This window comes from Loxodonta africana, chromosome 1 (genome assembly GCF_030014295.1).
Source record: "Loxodonta africana isolate mLoxAfr1 chromosome 1, mLoxAfr1.hap2, whole genome shotgun sequence".
NCBI classification, from domain to species: Eukaryota; Metazoa; Chordata; class Mammalia; order Proboscidea; family Elephantidae; genus Loxodonta; species Loxodonta africana.
The window spans coordinates 84,838,477-84,856,154 of NC_087342.1; the positions used below are offsets into that span (position 1 = coordinate 84,838,477).

The 17,678-nt window shown below is 37.0% G+C and overlaps 1 protein-coding gene across 1 annotated transcript; it reads right to left on the reverse strand.

Moving 5' to 3' along the window:
• Positions 1–1,489: 1,489 nt before the first annotated feature.
• On the reverse strand, positions 1,490–2,450 carry LOC135232979 (olfactory receptor 2B11-like). The gene has a single exon (XM_064295695.1). The coding sequence runs from the start codon at positions 2,426–2,428 to the stop codon at positions 1,490–1,492; it is 939 nt and encodes a 312-aa protein (XP_064151765.1). The 5' UTR covers positions 2,429–2,450.
• Between the last annotated feature and the right edge of the window lie 15,228 nt (positions 2,451–17,678).

The following is a 17,678-nucleotide window of genomic DNA, read 5'->3' on the forward strand; positions in this document are numbered from 1 at the left end:
TCTGTCTGAGTCTTGAGAGACTTCAGAGACTCCATTTATAGAGTCTTATGCCTCTACCTTTCTCTCATTGGAAGACAAAAGACCCGGGTTTTTATTTGGTTTAGTCCCTCTGGTCTTGCATGATAAGGGTCTATCAGTTTGCATTCCATTAGGACGATTTTTGTTAAAGGTTCATAATCAGAGGTGCACACTCAGCATATCTAATATAGGTGAACTTATCATTATATCACATCATATCACACTAAAGCACTTAAAACAAGATAATTGCTTACAATATTAGAAGTTGTTTAGGATGAAGTTCTTTGTCAATTTCAGGTTTGTTAACAACTTAGCTTAAATATTCAAGTTATACATCACATGTTTCACACATACGAGATTTAGGATCACTGCATTATAAAAAAAAAAAAAAGGCACTACTTAAAACAGTTGATATTTTACTATGGGGCAAATATATTTTAATACATTTTCGTGAACAGAGTGTCCGTGCTGGTGCATACTAGCTGAATATCAGCTTTGCCTATAACTATTATCAAATATAAACACAACATTACTATATGACTCCGCATTCATCTTCCACATAAAAAAAAAAAAAAAACTAGTGCCATCCAGTCGTTTCCGCATATACACCAGAAATAAATGAAGGCAGGAATGCGAACGTATACTTGTATATCAATCTTCGTTGCAGCACTATTCTGAATAGCCAAGGGTGAAAATAACCTAAATGCCCATCAACAGATGAATGGATTAAAAAAAAAAAAGTGTTGCAATTATGCAATGGAATATTACTCAGCCATAGAGAGAAATGAAGCCTTGATACATGATACAAATGGATGAACCTTGAAAAATTATGCTGAGTGAAATCGATCTGTCATAAAAGGACAAATATTGTATGCCAATATGAAATATCTACAATAGACAAATGCATAGAGATCAAAGAGCATTAGTGGTTACCAGGAGCAGGAGAGTGGGGAAAAAGGGGATCAACTACTTAGGAGACACTGAGTTTCTGTTAAGGGTGATGAAAAACTGGAAATGGAGAGTGGTGATGGCCGACAACATGATGAAAGCAATTAATGTCAAGTAAAAAATGTTGAAATGGAAAATGTCTTGCTACATATATTTTTACCACAAATTAAAAAAAAAAAAAAGAATGTCAGACACATGACACATTTTAAAAGAACATCACCTAACATGAAATTTTGGTAATTTTGAGATAAAACCCTGGTGGTGTAGTGGTTAAGTGCTATGGCTGCTAACCAAAGCGTAGGCAGTTCGAATCCCCCAGGTGCTCCTTGGTATCTCTATGAGGCGGTTCTACTCTGTCCTATAGGGTCACTATGAGTAGGAATTGACTCGGTGGAACCGGGTTTGGTGTTTTCATTTTATTTATATATATTTTTTGGTTTATGAGATAAAACTGAATTATTAGGAAAATTTTGTATAAACCTTCTCTAATTGTTAAATACCTTCATTTGATGTCCACCGTCTTTCACTTGGAACTGAAAATCCTTCTAGTCAGGCTACCTAATGCCCCCTTCACATCTTTATTCCTAAGGGTGTAGATGAAGGGGTTGAGTGTAGGTGTCACCACTCCATAGAAGAGAGCCATGAACTTGGGCTGGTCCCTAGTGATGGAAGAGGGGGGCTGAAGGTACATGCTAATGCCTGGGCCATAAAATAATAAAACCACTATGAGATGGGAAGAACATGTCCCAAAGGCCTTTTTCCTTCCCTCAGAAGACTTAATCTTCAGCATAGCACGCCCAATACAAGCATAGGAAGCAAGAATTAGACAGAGTGGAACAGCTAGCATAAAAATACAGATCACGAAGAGTGTGAGCTCATTAACACTCTTTTCACCACAGGCAATCTTTATCAGAACAGGAATCTCACACACCAAGTGATCCAGTTTGTTGAGACCACAGAGTGGCAACTGTAATGTAACAGTTGCTTCTGAGACAGCATAGGTCATTCCACTCAGCCACACAATGGATACTAGGAGGACACAGATTTGCTGATTCATGATGAGGGTGTAGTGAAGAGGCTTGCAGATGGCCACATAGCGATCCAAGGACATGAGAGCCAGGAGTAGACATTCTGTGCTGCCCATCATGTGGAAGAAATAAAGCTGAACTGCACAGCCCAAGTAGCTGATTGTCTTTTTAGAGCTTCCCAGGTTAAATAACATCTGAGGGACAATGCTTGTGGTATAACACATGTCCAAAAAGGAGAGGTTGGTGAGGAAGAAATACATGGGGCTGTGGAGACGGGGATCTAATTTGGACACCAGTATGATAGTGATGTTTCCCATCACGGCCATAGGGTATGTTATCAGAAGAATGACAAAGAGAGGAAGCTCCAGCCAAGGACGGTCAGCAAAGCCTAATAGGATAAATTCTTCAGGGTGGCTTTCATTAGTTAGTGCCATTATCTTCAGTTTATTTAATCTATAACAGGAAAATGGTAAGCAAGACAGAATGAGTTATGAAATAATAAAACGTGATTATGCATTGGTCATATATTCATACAATATGGGGTACAGTAGCTTGAAGACAATATGTAAGGGTAACATTATTTCCCTTCATGACACCACAAATGAAAGGCAGTCACTTTAAGCATTCTTAAACTCAATTTCTTCCTGTGTATACATGATGCCAATAACTATCTCCTTGGGTTGTGGTATCCAAAGAAAAATAGATATGGAAGTATTTTGGAAACTTCAATGTAGTGATTTTCAACACTTGGTTTACATAGTAATTGACTGAGGAGGCTGTTAAAAATGTAGGCTATTGGTTCCTATATCCGGGTGTCTGATAGAGTTGATCTGGTATGGGGTCCAGGAATCACATGGGTCATTTAGAGAAACACTGCTGCAAAGCAGTGTCAGAAAAAGTAAAGATATTGAGGAATCCACTGGATGGTACCCAACAACAACATAGTTGAAGAAGGAGGCAAAACCCTGAAAATGTAAGAATCATCAAGATAGTCTTGCCCAGCCCACGTATTTCGTTGAATAATTAAGCCATCTGTATGTGGAATAGAGCAAGAAAAGAAAGCAGTTTTAGCTTCAATTTCTTTAATTATAAATTGAGTTTGTTTTGTGTGCATTCTTTCTTGTAAAACTATTGAGATTAAACTTCATGTATTTGATCTTTCATGAAAAATTTTAGCTAGTTTGTGCATGTCATAGACATTTTCATTGTGGAGTGGCTTATGAACCTGTTTTATGTAAGAGTTTGGACAGTTGTCAGTGACTCACTGATTGTTCATAGTTACAAAACATATTTGTTACTCCAGTGAACTGCTCTCAGGAGAAAAGTCTACATCCCATTTTAGACTCAGAGACATGTTCCAGTCCAGAAATTATTTTACTTTTTTTTTTAAGTTAAAAGATACGTTGACACAACAAAATTAGCTGAGTGAATTAGTACTTTGATATAAATTAATTTGGTAATGAGTACTTCCTAAAAGTACAGTTTTCATAATCTCTTTTGCATTAAATCTCAAAGCCATCCTGCTAGAAATCACACAAAGCTATTTAGAGCTAAGATGTGAATGATGCCCTTTGCTGACACACTATCCTAGGTTTTAAGTGGTGAAGTGTGTTTCATGAAATCCCTATTTCTTCAAATGAAGTATATTCAGATGGGAAGGAAAGATATTGCATGAGGCAACAAAATTCTGAGTTATTCATTCAGTCAATTAGTGGTTTAGTGTTGCAGATTACCTTCTGTCTTAGTTACCTAGTGCTGCTATAATAAATGCCACAAGTGGATGGTTTTAAGAAAGAGAAATTTATTCTCTCACAGTCTAGTAGGTTACAAGTGAAAATTCAGGGCATCAGCTCCAGGGGAAGGCCTTCTCTGTTGGCTCTGGAAGAAGGTCCTTGTTTGTCATCAATCTCTCCCTGGTGTAGGATATTCTCCTCACAGGAACACTGGGTCCAAAGGACACGATCTGCTCCCGGTGCTGCTTTCATGGTGGTATGAAGTCTCTCTGTCACTCTGCTTGCTCTCTTCTCTCTTTTATATCTCAAAAGAGATTGGCTTAAGACACTATCCAATCTTGAGGATCCCATCAATATAACTGCCACTAATCCATCTCATTAACATCATAGTGATAGGATTTACAACACATAGCAAAATGGCAGAAAATCAAAAAATGCTGGACAATCACACAATACTGGAAATATTTACCTAGCCAAATTAATAAATATATTTTTTGGGGACACAATTCAATCTCTGATACCTTCCTAGACCTACCTTCCTAAAAGTACAGTTTTCATAATCTCTTTTGCATTAAATCTCGAAGCCATCCTGCTAGGAATCATACAGAGCTATTTAGAGCTAAGATGTGATTGATGCCCATTGCTGACACGCTATCCTAGGCTAGGAGTGTACAATAACAGTAACAAAACAAGAACAATAATTCCGTCTAATCCTTAACGATCCTTTATGTGCCAAACATTGCAATACACTTTTTATATGCATCAACTCATTTTTTTCTCCATACTTCAGGATATTGTTAATCATTGATTCCTATAGCTAATAAGTAGGGAAGTTCTAAAGATGAAAAAGCAATCAATGTTCTAAATGAGTAGTGAGGTAATGAGCCTAAATTTAGAATTTCAAGAGTCCAGAGAAAACATCTGTACTCCAGGGATGTTTCATGAATGAATGCTGTTCCTTACATATTAATTTGACCTTGACATTACTAAAAATGTTATATGAACACATTGAATTTAAAAGCATATCTTGGACTAAGTTATTTATTAGGTGAAAATTCTATGTCTTAGGTGGGATATGTAAAAAAAAAAAAACATGAATTTATTTCTTAAAATAATCATTCTAAGAATTCCAATTTACCCACATTATTAAGTAATTGCACTATAAGTCACCTACTGACTACCCCTTTAACAACTTTATATTTTTCTATCTTGAATTGTTCTTCAATGTTTTAAGGGTTAATTTTACATTTGATAGTTCATGAATTCTCTTATAATCAATTCCATCTAACTCTAATGACAATATTCATTCATGTATACTTTTAGAAATTTTATTGTTTGTATTAGTTAGCAATTTGTTCTTATTACTTCGCTTATTAAATATAGTTCTGTGTGTGAATGGTGACTACCTCAAATCCTCCTTTATTTCACTGAACTAGTTCCATAAATGGGGAATTTCTCTGGATATTTCCTTAAAAACAAACACAGCAAGAGATGGACCTAACCAATATAATTTACTCCTGAAGTACATTTAAGCCCTGTAATTCTATCCCTAAATCTCTAATCTTTTCTGTGGTATTCTTATGATGTTTCATTAATTTTAACTTTTGAATCTTTCACTTTCAGTGATTTTCCGTCATAATTTTGCTACGTGGGGAGACATTTACCCACAGCTATTTAAGGTCACATTAATAAATTGCCATGACTGTGTTGCTTTTGACACCTATTTTGCATCTCCACTCACTTTTTTGTTCTAGTATACTTAACACATCTGTTTTTCATCACAAACAGTATTTTATTCATGTTTACAGCATTTTTTAGCTTTGCATATTGCAAAGGGCCATTACAAGAAACAGAAGTTACATCTATCTGACACCAAGAAATCTGAATAAAACACATGGATAATCAAGCCATCAAATTTTGATCATACATAAAAAAAGTTCACATGATAAAATAAGGACTTCATACTTCATTTGGGTATTTGACATCTGTCAGATATACTGTTTATTAATATTGTAGTAATTTTAAGTTTGGTTTATGTCAGAGAGAAAGACGGAGAGAGGCTAATTTATTACAGCAAGAAAGTTGCTTCCTAACCAATGAACTAGGTATTCCCAATGTTGAGGAAAAGGTCACTGAAATGAAATGCTCTCTGCTTTTTATATTTGTGTTGGGCATTAAGACCTACAAATATCCAACCTTCCCTAAGAATACATGACATTGTAAGAAAAGTGTCTTTTTACTCACCTTAATTTTCAGACATAACACTCAATGAAGAGCAATTGTGAAGAAATGTATATGAATTTTTGAAAGTTCATAGAAGGAAAACTGTAGTACACAGATAAACATCTAAGAATTAGTTTCAGAATGTGAGTTTTTCAGTTGATACAAGGGCACCAAGGAAAAAAACATGGTTTAGGAAGATAATAGTGGAAATATCAGTGAAGCCTTCCTGATACGTTATTTGTATTTTATTCTTAGGCCTTTAGGGAATTGTTTTCAAACAAGCCTTTTATTCTTATCCCAGATGGATTAGCAGAGAACGTTCCTTGGGACACGGCTCTCTGAAGAACTGTTTCTTATGTCCAAATAGCTGCCTACTGCATTGAGACTAAGTCCCTTTGAGTGTTATGATTGTTTTGAAATAAACCCAGTCAGTTTTCTAGGACAAATGATCACTAGTCTTAAAAAGGATGGAATTAGAGCAGAGTTTATTTGAACAAATCATCTACGGAACTTAAATAAGAGTTCCTTCAATGTCTTCAGCCATTTTTAGGCTATCTCATAAGATTCAGTTATTTTTATTCATCTCAATAAAGGAGCACAAAGATGAGAAATCTATGTGGTAGAGATTAAGGTTACAGAATATGTACTCTGATAATGTAGATACAACCATCAAAAAATGCAGGAGACCATTTCCGATGGGTGTCATGAATTGAATTGTGTCCCTCAAAAATATCTGTCAACTTGGTAGGTTCTGATTTTCAGTATAGTGTGATAGTCTACTATTTTGTCAACTGATGTGATTTCCCTATGTGTTGTAAATCCTATCACTATGATATTAATGAGATGGATTAACTTAGCAGCAGTTGTATTGATGAGATTTACAAGGTTACATGGTGTATTAAACCCATATCTTTTGAGATATAAAAGAGAGAAACAAGCAGAGAGACAGGGCGACATCACACCACCAAGAAAGCAGCACCGGGAGCAGAGTGCATCCTTTGGATCTGAGGTTCCTGCTTGGAGAAGCTCCTAGTCCAGGGGAAGATTGATGACAATGACCTTCCTCTAGAGATGAGAGGGAAGAGAAAGATTTCCCCTGGAGCCAATGCCTTGAATTTGGACTTGTAGCCTACTAGACTGTTAGAGAATAAATTTCTCTTTGTTAAAGCCATTCACTTGTGATATTTCTCTTATAGCAGCCGTAGATGACCAAGACACTGTGAATGCAGATGGGTACAGCTGTTGTGGAAAACAGAAGAGCATTTCCTCAAAAAACTAAAAGAGAACTACCACCATGACCGAGCAATTCCGCTCTTATATACACAAAAGGCTTAAAAGCAGAGAGGGAAACAGAGACTTTTACACCAACATTCATTGCAGTGCTTTTCACAAAAGCCAAAAAGTGGAAACAACCTAAATGACCATCAACAGATGAATGAATAAACAAAATGTGGTACATACAATGAAATACTACTCCACAATTAGGAGAAATGAAGTCTTGATACATTCTAGACTATGGCTGGAGCTTGAATTATGCCGAGTGAAATAAGTCAACAACAAAACAACCTATATTTTATAAACACATTGTTGTTGAATCAATTCCGACTCATAGTGACCCTATAGGACAAAGTAGAGCTGCCCTGTAGGGTTTCTAAGGAGTACTTGGTGGTTTCAAACTGTTGACCTTTTGGTTAACAGTCAAGCTCTTAACCAGTATGCTACCAGGGCTCCAAATATTGTATGACCCCACCTGTATATATATTAAAAAAACAAACATAAAACAAAAAAAAAAGCAAATGTATAGAGATCAAAGTTTATTAGTGGTTACCGGGGGTGTGAGGGAAAATGAATCCGGGGTGGTCATTGCTTATAGAGTATTCAGCTTCACTTTATGGTAATGGAAAAATCACATTGGTTAAGGGGAGGGTTGTACAGCTGATTATTTTAAGTGCTATCAATAAGCTGTACACCTCTAAAAAGTTGAATTGGCTAAAGTTATGTGAAAGACATATTTGTAACAGTGACAAAAAAAAATAAGTAGCTGCTGAGCCTGCTTATGTACAACTAAACGCCTTATAGGATTTGGTTTTTTGGTTAGGAGGTTTAGGATCATGGTTTCATGGAACATCCTAGTTAATAGGCCTAATAACATGTGTAGTGCTTCTGTTCTACCTCCTGGTTCATTGCATAGTGCCTGGGGCCTTAAAAGCTTGCAAGCAGCCATCCAAGGCACAACAACGGGTCTCTATTCACCTGGAATGACTGGGGAAGAAAGAGAGTCAGGAATAGAAGGAGGGAATGGGATGTGTGATTAATTGCATCCATGTACATGATGGTGCCTGGTTACCATTATGAAACATTTTGATCAAAGAGTCTATAGAAGAATCCTGATCAAATGGGGGAAATACAGAACAGAATTTCAAATTCTCCTGGACTCCAGAATTTTTGGAGCCATGAAAGCTGGATGAACCCCAGAAACAATTGTGCTGATATAATCTTTGAAACTTAAGCTAAAAATATTCCCTGAAATCTTAAAACAAACTATAGATTAGCTTAACTAGTCAAGAATGTCTGCCTTGAGCATTATGCTCTTTTAAGATCTATCTACATGGGATCACAGTGATAATAGCAATTTAAAAGATCTGTTAAGAAACTTAGGGGGCAGTGAGTTTATGTTAATGGAGGAGGAATAATTCAGAAAAGGAGGGTAAGAATGGTTGTATAACTTGAAGAATGAAATTAATGTCACTGAATTGAACATGTAGATATTGTTATATTGGTGTACATTTTGCTGTGCATATTCTCAACAGTGACAACAACGAAATAAATAAAATTTAAAATAACAAAAAGAAGAAAGTTTTATCATAGGAAGAATTGAATAGATATTTCCATGTCTGTAGAGAGTTGCTATGAGAAGTAAATTACATAATACATGTTAATTGTTTTATACATCCTAGTACATAAATAAATATTTGTAAGCACTAAAAAAAAAAAAAAAGAAGAAGAAGAAGGTGAAGAAGCAGGAGAAAGGAGAGGGAATATATGGGAAGAAGAAGAAAATTTCCCTACACGTTAACAAAGTTCAAAAGGAAATCATTTTGAAATGAATGAAGAAGAATGGGATGAAAAGAGATTATTTATTAATTTCAGTAGCTCTCATATTAGAAAACCAATAATAATGTCTATAAAAGGTATTGATATAAAAGTAACCACAAGAGCAGTAAGTTCAAATCTCCTAAATAGTGCAATGATACCAAATATAGAGAGAAAGCAAACTGATCGCATAGTGAAAATTTTAATATACTTTGAAAGTATATACTGATAAATTTATTAATACATTACATATATATTCACACATTTATAAATATGTACTAAAACACCATGTGACAGAACTAAGTCAACACTACCAATTATACCAACAAACAAAAACTAGACCTAAATTACCTATTAAAAAAAGATTTTTAGATTAGTTAATAAAGCAAAATCCATCTCCATGCTGTATTTCAGGGACACATCTAAATCAAATTGTCTTGTTAGGATCTTATTGTAAATTATGTAGAGAAATTCTCACTTTTGCCATGCACAAACTCATGTAGTTTATTTGCAAGGTATTCAAGGCAAAGCACACAAGTAAGACCTGAAGACATTCATTCAGAAGTGGAGAATCAGGGTAGGGTAAAGTTAGCCCATAATTAAAGTCCAAATCTTCAACCTTCAGGCATTTGCCTTTAATGAGACTAGGAAAGTATGACCAACGACTGGTAGTCCCTGGAGGAGGACCCTCTTAGCTGGGGTTTGAGGTTGGTGGCAGTGGCAGGCAGTCTCCAGTGGCATATGTCTCAATCTTGGGACACATCAGAGACTCCATTTATAGAATCGTTATGCATCTACCGTGCTCTCACTTGAAGATAAAGCCTTGGGGTTTTTATGTGGTTTAGTCTCTCTGGTCTTGCATGACAAGGGTCTATGAGAGGATGCCCAGTTCACATTGCATCAGCATGATTTATGTCAAAGGTTCATAATCTGAGGTGCATACTCAGAGTGTCTAACGCAAATAAACTAAGTGTTATATCGCATCATATCACATAGCAAAGCACTTACAACAGGACGGTTTTTTGCTTATAATATTAGAAGTTGTTTATGATGAAGTTGTATGTCAATTTTAAGTTTGTTAACAACTTAGCTTAAATGTTCAAGTTAACTCACTCCATGTTTCACACTTATGAGATTTGAGATCACTACATATTAGCATACATCACACTACTTAAAACAGTTATTTTCCTATGGGCCAAATATATTTTAATATGTTTTCACAAACAGAGTATCTATACTGGTGCATGCTAGCTGAGAATCAGCACGCTTAAATCCATCATCAAAAATACACACAAAATTACCATATGACTCCACAATTCCACTCCTAGATATATATCAAAAAGAAATGAAATCAGAATTGCAAACATAATTCTAACCAATGTTCATTGAAGAACTATTCAGAATAGCCAAAAGGTGAAAACAACCTAAATGCCCATCAACAGATGAATGGATAAAAAGGTATGTGTTGCATTTATACAATGGAATATTACTCAGCCACAGAGAGAAATGAAGCCTTGCTGCATGTTACAAATGGATGAACCTTGAAAATATTATGCTGGGTGAAACCAATCTGTCCCAAAAGGACAAATATTTTATGATCCCACCTATATGAAATACCTAAAATAGACAAATGCATAGAGACCTAAGTACATTGGTGGTTACTAGGGGCAGGAGAGTGGGGAAAAAGAGGAGCAGCTACTTACGGAACACTGAGTTTCTGTTAAGGGCGGTGAAAAATTGGAAATAGAGAGTGGTGATGGCTGACAACATGATGAAAGCAAACAATGTCAAGTAAAAAATGTTGAAATGGGCAGAGCCAAGAAGGCAAAAGAGACAGATGCTTCCAGCGAGCACTGTTTACAACAACGGTCCCAAAAAAACAATGAACTAAGGGGCAGGGGGAGGAAGAGACCATTCAGAAGTGGAGAGGAGTTACCAGACCTGAATCACGGGGAGACCTCACGCACCATTCCCTGAGCAGCGGCGGTGGCGGACTGGTACTAGTGTTTGGCTGCAGTTTCCTCAGGCAGAAGCAGCCAGCTGCACAGCCTACTCGCACCTCTAGAACCTGAGGAGAAGAGCACCCTTGGCAAAAACTAAGCACTTGCATATATTTTACCATGTCCCCGAAAACCTAGCCAGCTTCAGTGACTGAATCCCTGGGTCTGAGATAGGCCCTGTTGAGGACCTAGAGTCATCCTCCTAGCTTTGGGGAAGGAAAAAAAATTGCAATTGAGGGGAAAAGATATCTGCTAGCTCCATTAACCAGGGGAGCTCAGGACAGAAGCAGCTCATGTCCATGGACCTTGAGCACCTTTCCCTTCTTCATGGACCTGTGTGGGTCTATTTCAGGAGAATAGGCCCTTGCTGGCAGACTCCAACCATTTCAACTGTATGGTGGAGAGGTGGGTGTTTCATGTTTTACATTGCTTTGCCTATTAAACAAGGTCCTCACCTACCCATATCAGAGACCTAAGGACTGGGAGCTCCACTCAGGTCTCCCAGCTACCCACGACAGGGGTCCAAGGATAACTGGTACCTCCCAGTCCTTACAAACAAAACCTTTGGGTGCCCATGGTCCATCTGCAGAACCCGCCCACATGCATGCTTAGGGAACAGGGACACATTTTCCTCAGAGACACATGGGGGTTGGTTCTCAGCCCCCTGCCTTGTTCAGAGCATGACCCCCTGCTGCAATCAGATACAGGTATATACGCCAATCACCCCTGCCCCTCTAAGACTGTAGAGCAGAGCCTGTACCACAGACTTGATGATCAGCTACCTGGAAACCTGAGCTGAGTTCATACAAGAAAACTGAATGGACTCCTAAACTGATATACCTTATAACAGCTCTAGCCAGCTAGGGACAGGACATCAGAGCTCCAACGGCAAAAATAATCAAGCTAGCTCACTCAAGCAGCCCAGAGGGGTATACCAAAACAAAACAAAGCAAGCAGCTACAACAAAGTAAGCAAGCATAAGCTGATACAATAACTTATAGATGGCTCAGAGACAACAGTCAATATCAAGTCACATAAGAAACAGACCATGATCACTTCAACAGGCTCTCAAAACAAAGAATCCAGGTATCTTCTAGATGAAAGGGTATTCCTGGAATTAACAGATGCGGAATAGAAAAGTTTAATACACAGAACCCTTCAAGACATCAGGAAGGGAATGAGGCAATACACAGAACAAGCCAAAGAACACACAGATAAAGCAATTGAAGAAATTGGAAAGATTATTCAGGAATATAATGAAAAGTTTAATAAGCTGGAAAAATCCATAGACAGCAATGAGAAATTCAGAAGATTAACAATAAAATTACTGAATTAGACAACTCAGTAGAAAGTCAGAGGAGCAGAATTGAGCAAGTAGAAGCTAGAATTTCTGAACTCAAAGATAAATCACTTGGCACTAATACATTTGAAGAAAAGCCAGATAAAAGAATTAAAAAAAAATGAAGAAACCTTAAGAATCATGCAGGACTCTATCAAGAGAAATAACCTACGAGTGATTGGAGTACCAGAACAGGGAGGAGTAACAGAAAACACAGAGAGAATTGTTAAAGATTTGTTGGCAGAAAACTTCCCTGATATTGTGAAACTGAGAAGATATCTATCAGAGATGCTCATCGAACTCCACATAAGGTAGATGTTAAAAGAAAGTCACCAAGACATATTATAATCAAACTTGCCAAAACCAAAGATAAAGAGAGATTTATAAGTGCAGTGAGGGATAAACAAATAGTCACTTACAAAGGAGCACCAATAAGAATAAGCTCAGACTTACTCGGCAGAAACCATGCAGGCAAGAAGGCAATGGGATGACATATTTAAAAAATTGAAGGAAAAAAATTGCCTGCCAAGAATCATATATCCATCAAAACTGCTGCTTAAATATGAAGTTGAAATTAAGACATTTCCAGATAAACACAAGTTTAGGGAATTTGTAAAAACCAAACCAAAACTGCAAGAAATACTAAAGGGAGTTCTTTGGTTAGAAAATCAATATTATCAGGTATCAACTCAAGACTAGAACACTTGGCAGAGAAACCAGAAGTCAACCCAGACAGGGAAATCCAAAAAAACAAAGCGAGATTATAAAAAAAAAAAAAAAAAAGATCAAAACAGGGTAACAGCAATGTTATTATATAAAAGAAGACAACATTAAAATAATAAAGAGGGACTAAGAAATGTAATCATACACCTTCCATATGGAGAGGAAGATACGGTGATACAAAGAAATAAAAGTTAGCTTTAAATTCAGAAAAGTTGGGGTAAATAATAAGGTAACCACAAAGGAGACAAACAAACCTACTCATCAAAATAAAATACAAGGGAAAAATAGAGACTCGACAGAAGCAAAATCAACAACAACAAATATGCGGAAAGAACAATATATAAAGAAACTCTACTCGGCACATAAAATCAAGTGGGGAAAAGAAACTTTCAACAACACACACAAAAAGGTATCAAAATCATAGGATTAAAATCATACCTATCCATAATTTCCCTGAATGCAAATGGACTAAATGCACCAATAAAGAGACAGAGAGTGGCAGAATGGATTAAAAAACAAGAGCCGTCTATATGCTGCCTACAAGAGACACACCTTAGACTTAGAGACACAAATAAACTAAAACTCAAAGGATGGAAAAAAATATATCAAGCAAATAGAAATCAAAGAAGAGCAGGAGTAGCAATATTAATTTCTGACAAAATAGACTTTAAACTTAAATCCATCAGAAAGGATAAGGAAGGACACTATATAATGACTAAAGGGACCAAGAGGATATAACCATATTAAATATTTATGCACCCAATGACACGGCTGCAAGATACATAAAACAAACTCTATCGGCATTGAAAAGTGAGATAGACAGCTCCACAATAATAGTAGGAGACTTCAACACACCACTTTCCGTGAAGGACAGGACATCCAGAAAGAAGCTCAATAAAGACACGGAAGATCTAAATGCCACAATCAGCCAAACTGACATCATAGACATATACAGAGCACTCCACCCAACAGCAACCAAGTATACTTTCTTTTCTAGTGCACATGGAACGTTCTCTAGAATAGACCACATATTACGTCATAAAGCAAGCCTTAGCAGAATCGAAAACATTGAAAAGTTACAAAGCACCTTTTCTGACCATAAGGCCATAAAAGTGGGAATCAATAAAAGGAAAAGAAATCAAACACTTGGAAACTGAATAATACCCTGCTCAAAAAAGACTGGATTATAGAAGACATTAAGGAGGGAATAAAGAAATTCAGAGAATCCAATGAGAATGAAAACACTTCCTATCAGAACCTTTGGGACACAGCAAGAGCGGTGCTCAGAGGCCAATGTACGTCAATAAATGCACACATCGAAAAAGAAAAAAGGGCCAAAATCAAAGAACTATCCCTACAACTTGAACAAACAGAAAGAGACCAACAAAAGAAAACCTCTGGCACCAGAAGAAAACAAATAATAAAAATTAGAGAAGAACTAAATGAAATAGAAAACAGAAAAACAATGGAAAGAATTAACAAGACCAAAAGCTGATTCTTTGAAAAAATCAACAAAATTCATAAATCATTGGCCAAACTGACAAAAGAAAAACAGGAGAGGAAGCAAATAACCCAAATAGGAAATGACATGGGCGATATTACAACAGACCCAACTGAAATTAAAAGAATCACATCAGATTACTATGAAAAACTCTAGCCAAACAAATTTGAAAACCTAGAAGAAATGGATGAATTCCTAAAAACACACTACCTCCCTAAGCTAACACAAACAGAGGTAGAACAACTAAATAGGCCCATAACAAAAGGAGAGATTGAAAAGGTAATCAAAAAACTCCCAACAAAACAAAGCCCTGGTCCAGACTGCTTCACTGCAGAGTTCTACCAAACTTTCAGAGAAGAGTTAACACCACTACTACTAAAGGTGTTTCAGAGCATACAAAAGGAGGAAATACTACCAAACTCATTCCATGAAGCCACCATATCCCTGACACCAAAACCAGGTAAGGACACCACAAAGAAAATTATAGACCTATATCCCTCATGAACTTAGATGCAAAAATCCTCAACAAAATTCTAGCCAATAGAATTCAACAACATATCAAAAAAATAATTCACCATGACCAAGTGGATTCATACCAGGTATGCAGGGATGGTTCAACATTAGAAAAACCATTAATGTAATCCACCATATAAATAAAACAAAAGACAAGAATCACATGATTTTATCAACTGATGCAGAAAAGGCATTTGACAATGTTCAACACTCATTCATGATAAAACCTCTCAGCAAAATAGGAATAAAAGGAAAATTCCTCAACATAATAAAGGGCATTTATACAAAGCCAATAGCCAACATCACCTTAATGGAGAGAGCCTGAAAGCTTTCCCACTGAGATTGGGAACCAGACAAGGATGCCCTTTATCACCACTCTTATCCAACATTGTGTTGGAGGTCCTAGCCAGAGCAGTTAGGCTAGAAAAAGAAATAAAGGGCATCCAGACTGGCAAGGAAGGAGTAAAAGTATCTCTGTTTGCAGATGACCTGATCTTATACACAGAAAACCCTAAGGAATTCTCAAGAAAACTACTGAAACTAATAGAGGAGTTCAGCAGAGTATCGGGATACAAGATAAACATACAAAAATCAGCTGGATTCTGCTACACCAACAAAAAGAACATCAAACAGGAAATCACCAAATCAATGCCATTTACAGTAGCCCCCAAGAAGATAAAATACTTAGGAATAAATCTTACCAGAGATGTAAAAGACTTATACAAAGAAAACTACAGTACGGTTCTGCAAGAAACCAAAAGAGACATAAGTGGAAAAGCATACCTTGCTTGTGGATAGGAAGACTTAACATTATACAAATGACTATTCTACAAAAAGCTATCTATACATTTAATGCAATTCCGATCCAAGTCCCAACGACATTCTTTAATGAGATGGAGAAGCAAATCACCAACTTCATATGGAAGGGAAAGAGGCCCCAGATAAATAAAGCATTACTGAAAAAGAAGAAGAGAGTGGGAGGCCTTACTTTACCTGATTTTATTGTACCGCCACAGTAGTCAAAACAGCCTGGTACTGGTACAACAATAGATACATGGATCAATGGAACAGAATTGAGAATCCAGACATAAATCCATCCACATATGAGCAGTTGATATTTGACAAAGGCCCTAAAAGAGTTAAATGGGGAAAAGACAGTCTTTTTAACAAATGGTGCTGGCATAACTGGATATCCATCTGCAAAAAAAATGAAACAAGGCCCATACCTCACTCCATGCACAAAAACTAACTCAAAATGGATCAAAGACCTAAATATAAAACCTAAAACGATAAAGATCATGGAAGAGAAAAATAGTGACAACGTTAGGAGCCCTAATACATGGCATAGACAGTATACAAAACATTATTATGAATGCAGAAGAAAAACTAGATAAGTGAGAGTTCCTAAAAATAAAACGCCTATGCTCATCCAAAGACTTCACCAAAAGAGTAAAAAGACTACCTACAGCAGACTGGGAAAAAGTTTTTAGCTATGACATTTCTGATCAGCGCCTGATTTCTAGAATCCAGCAATCCCACTCCTTGGAATATACCCTAGAGAAATAAGGCCCTTTACATGAACAGATATATGCACACCCATGTTTATTGCAGCACTGTTTACAATAGCAAAAAGATGGAAGCAACCAAGGTGTCCATCAACAAAGGAATGGATAAATAAATTATGGTATATTCACACAATGAAATGCAATGCATCGATAAAGAACAATGAGGAATCTGAAACATTTCATAACATTATGCTGAGTGAAATTAGTCTGTTGTAAAAGGACAAATATTGTATAAGACCAGTATTATAAGAACTTGAGAAATAGTTTAAACTAAGAATAAAACATTCTTTTGTGGTTACGAGAGGGGGGAGGAAGGCAGGGTGGGAAAGGAGCATTCACTAATTACATAGCAGATAGAACTTCTTTCGGTGAAGGGAAAGACAGCACACAATAGAGGGATCAGCACAATTGGACTAAACCAAAAGCAAAGAAGTTTCCTGAATAAACTGAATGCTTCGAAGGCCAGCATAGCAGGGGCAGGAGCCTGGGGACCATGGTTTCAGGGGACATCTGAGTCAATTGACATAATAAAATCTATTAAGAAAACATTTTGCATCCCACTTAAAAGAGTGGCAGCTGGGGTCTTAAATGCTAGCAAGCAGCCATCTAAGATGCATCAATTGGACTCAACCAACCTGGATCAAAGGAGAATGAAGAACACCAAGGACACATGGCAATTACGAGCCCAAGAGACATAAAGGGCCACAAGAACCAGAGACTACATCATCCTGAGACCATAAGAACTAGATGGTGCCCAGCTACAACCCACGACTGCCATGACAGGGAACACAACAGAGAACCCCTGAGGGAGCAGAAGAGCAGTGGGATGCAGACCCCAAATTCTCATAAGACCAGGCTTAAAGGTCTGACTGAGACTAAAAGAACCCTGGTGCTCATGGTTCCCAGAACTTCTGTTGGCCCAGGACAAGAACCATTCCCAAAGCCAACTCTTCAGACATGGATTGGACTGGACAATGGGTTGGAGAGGGATGCT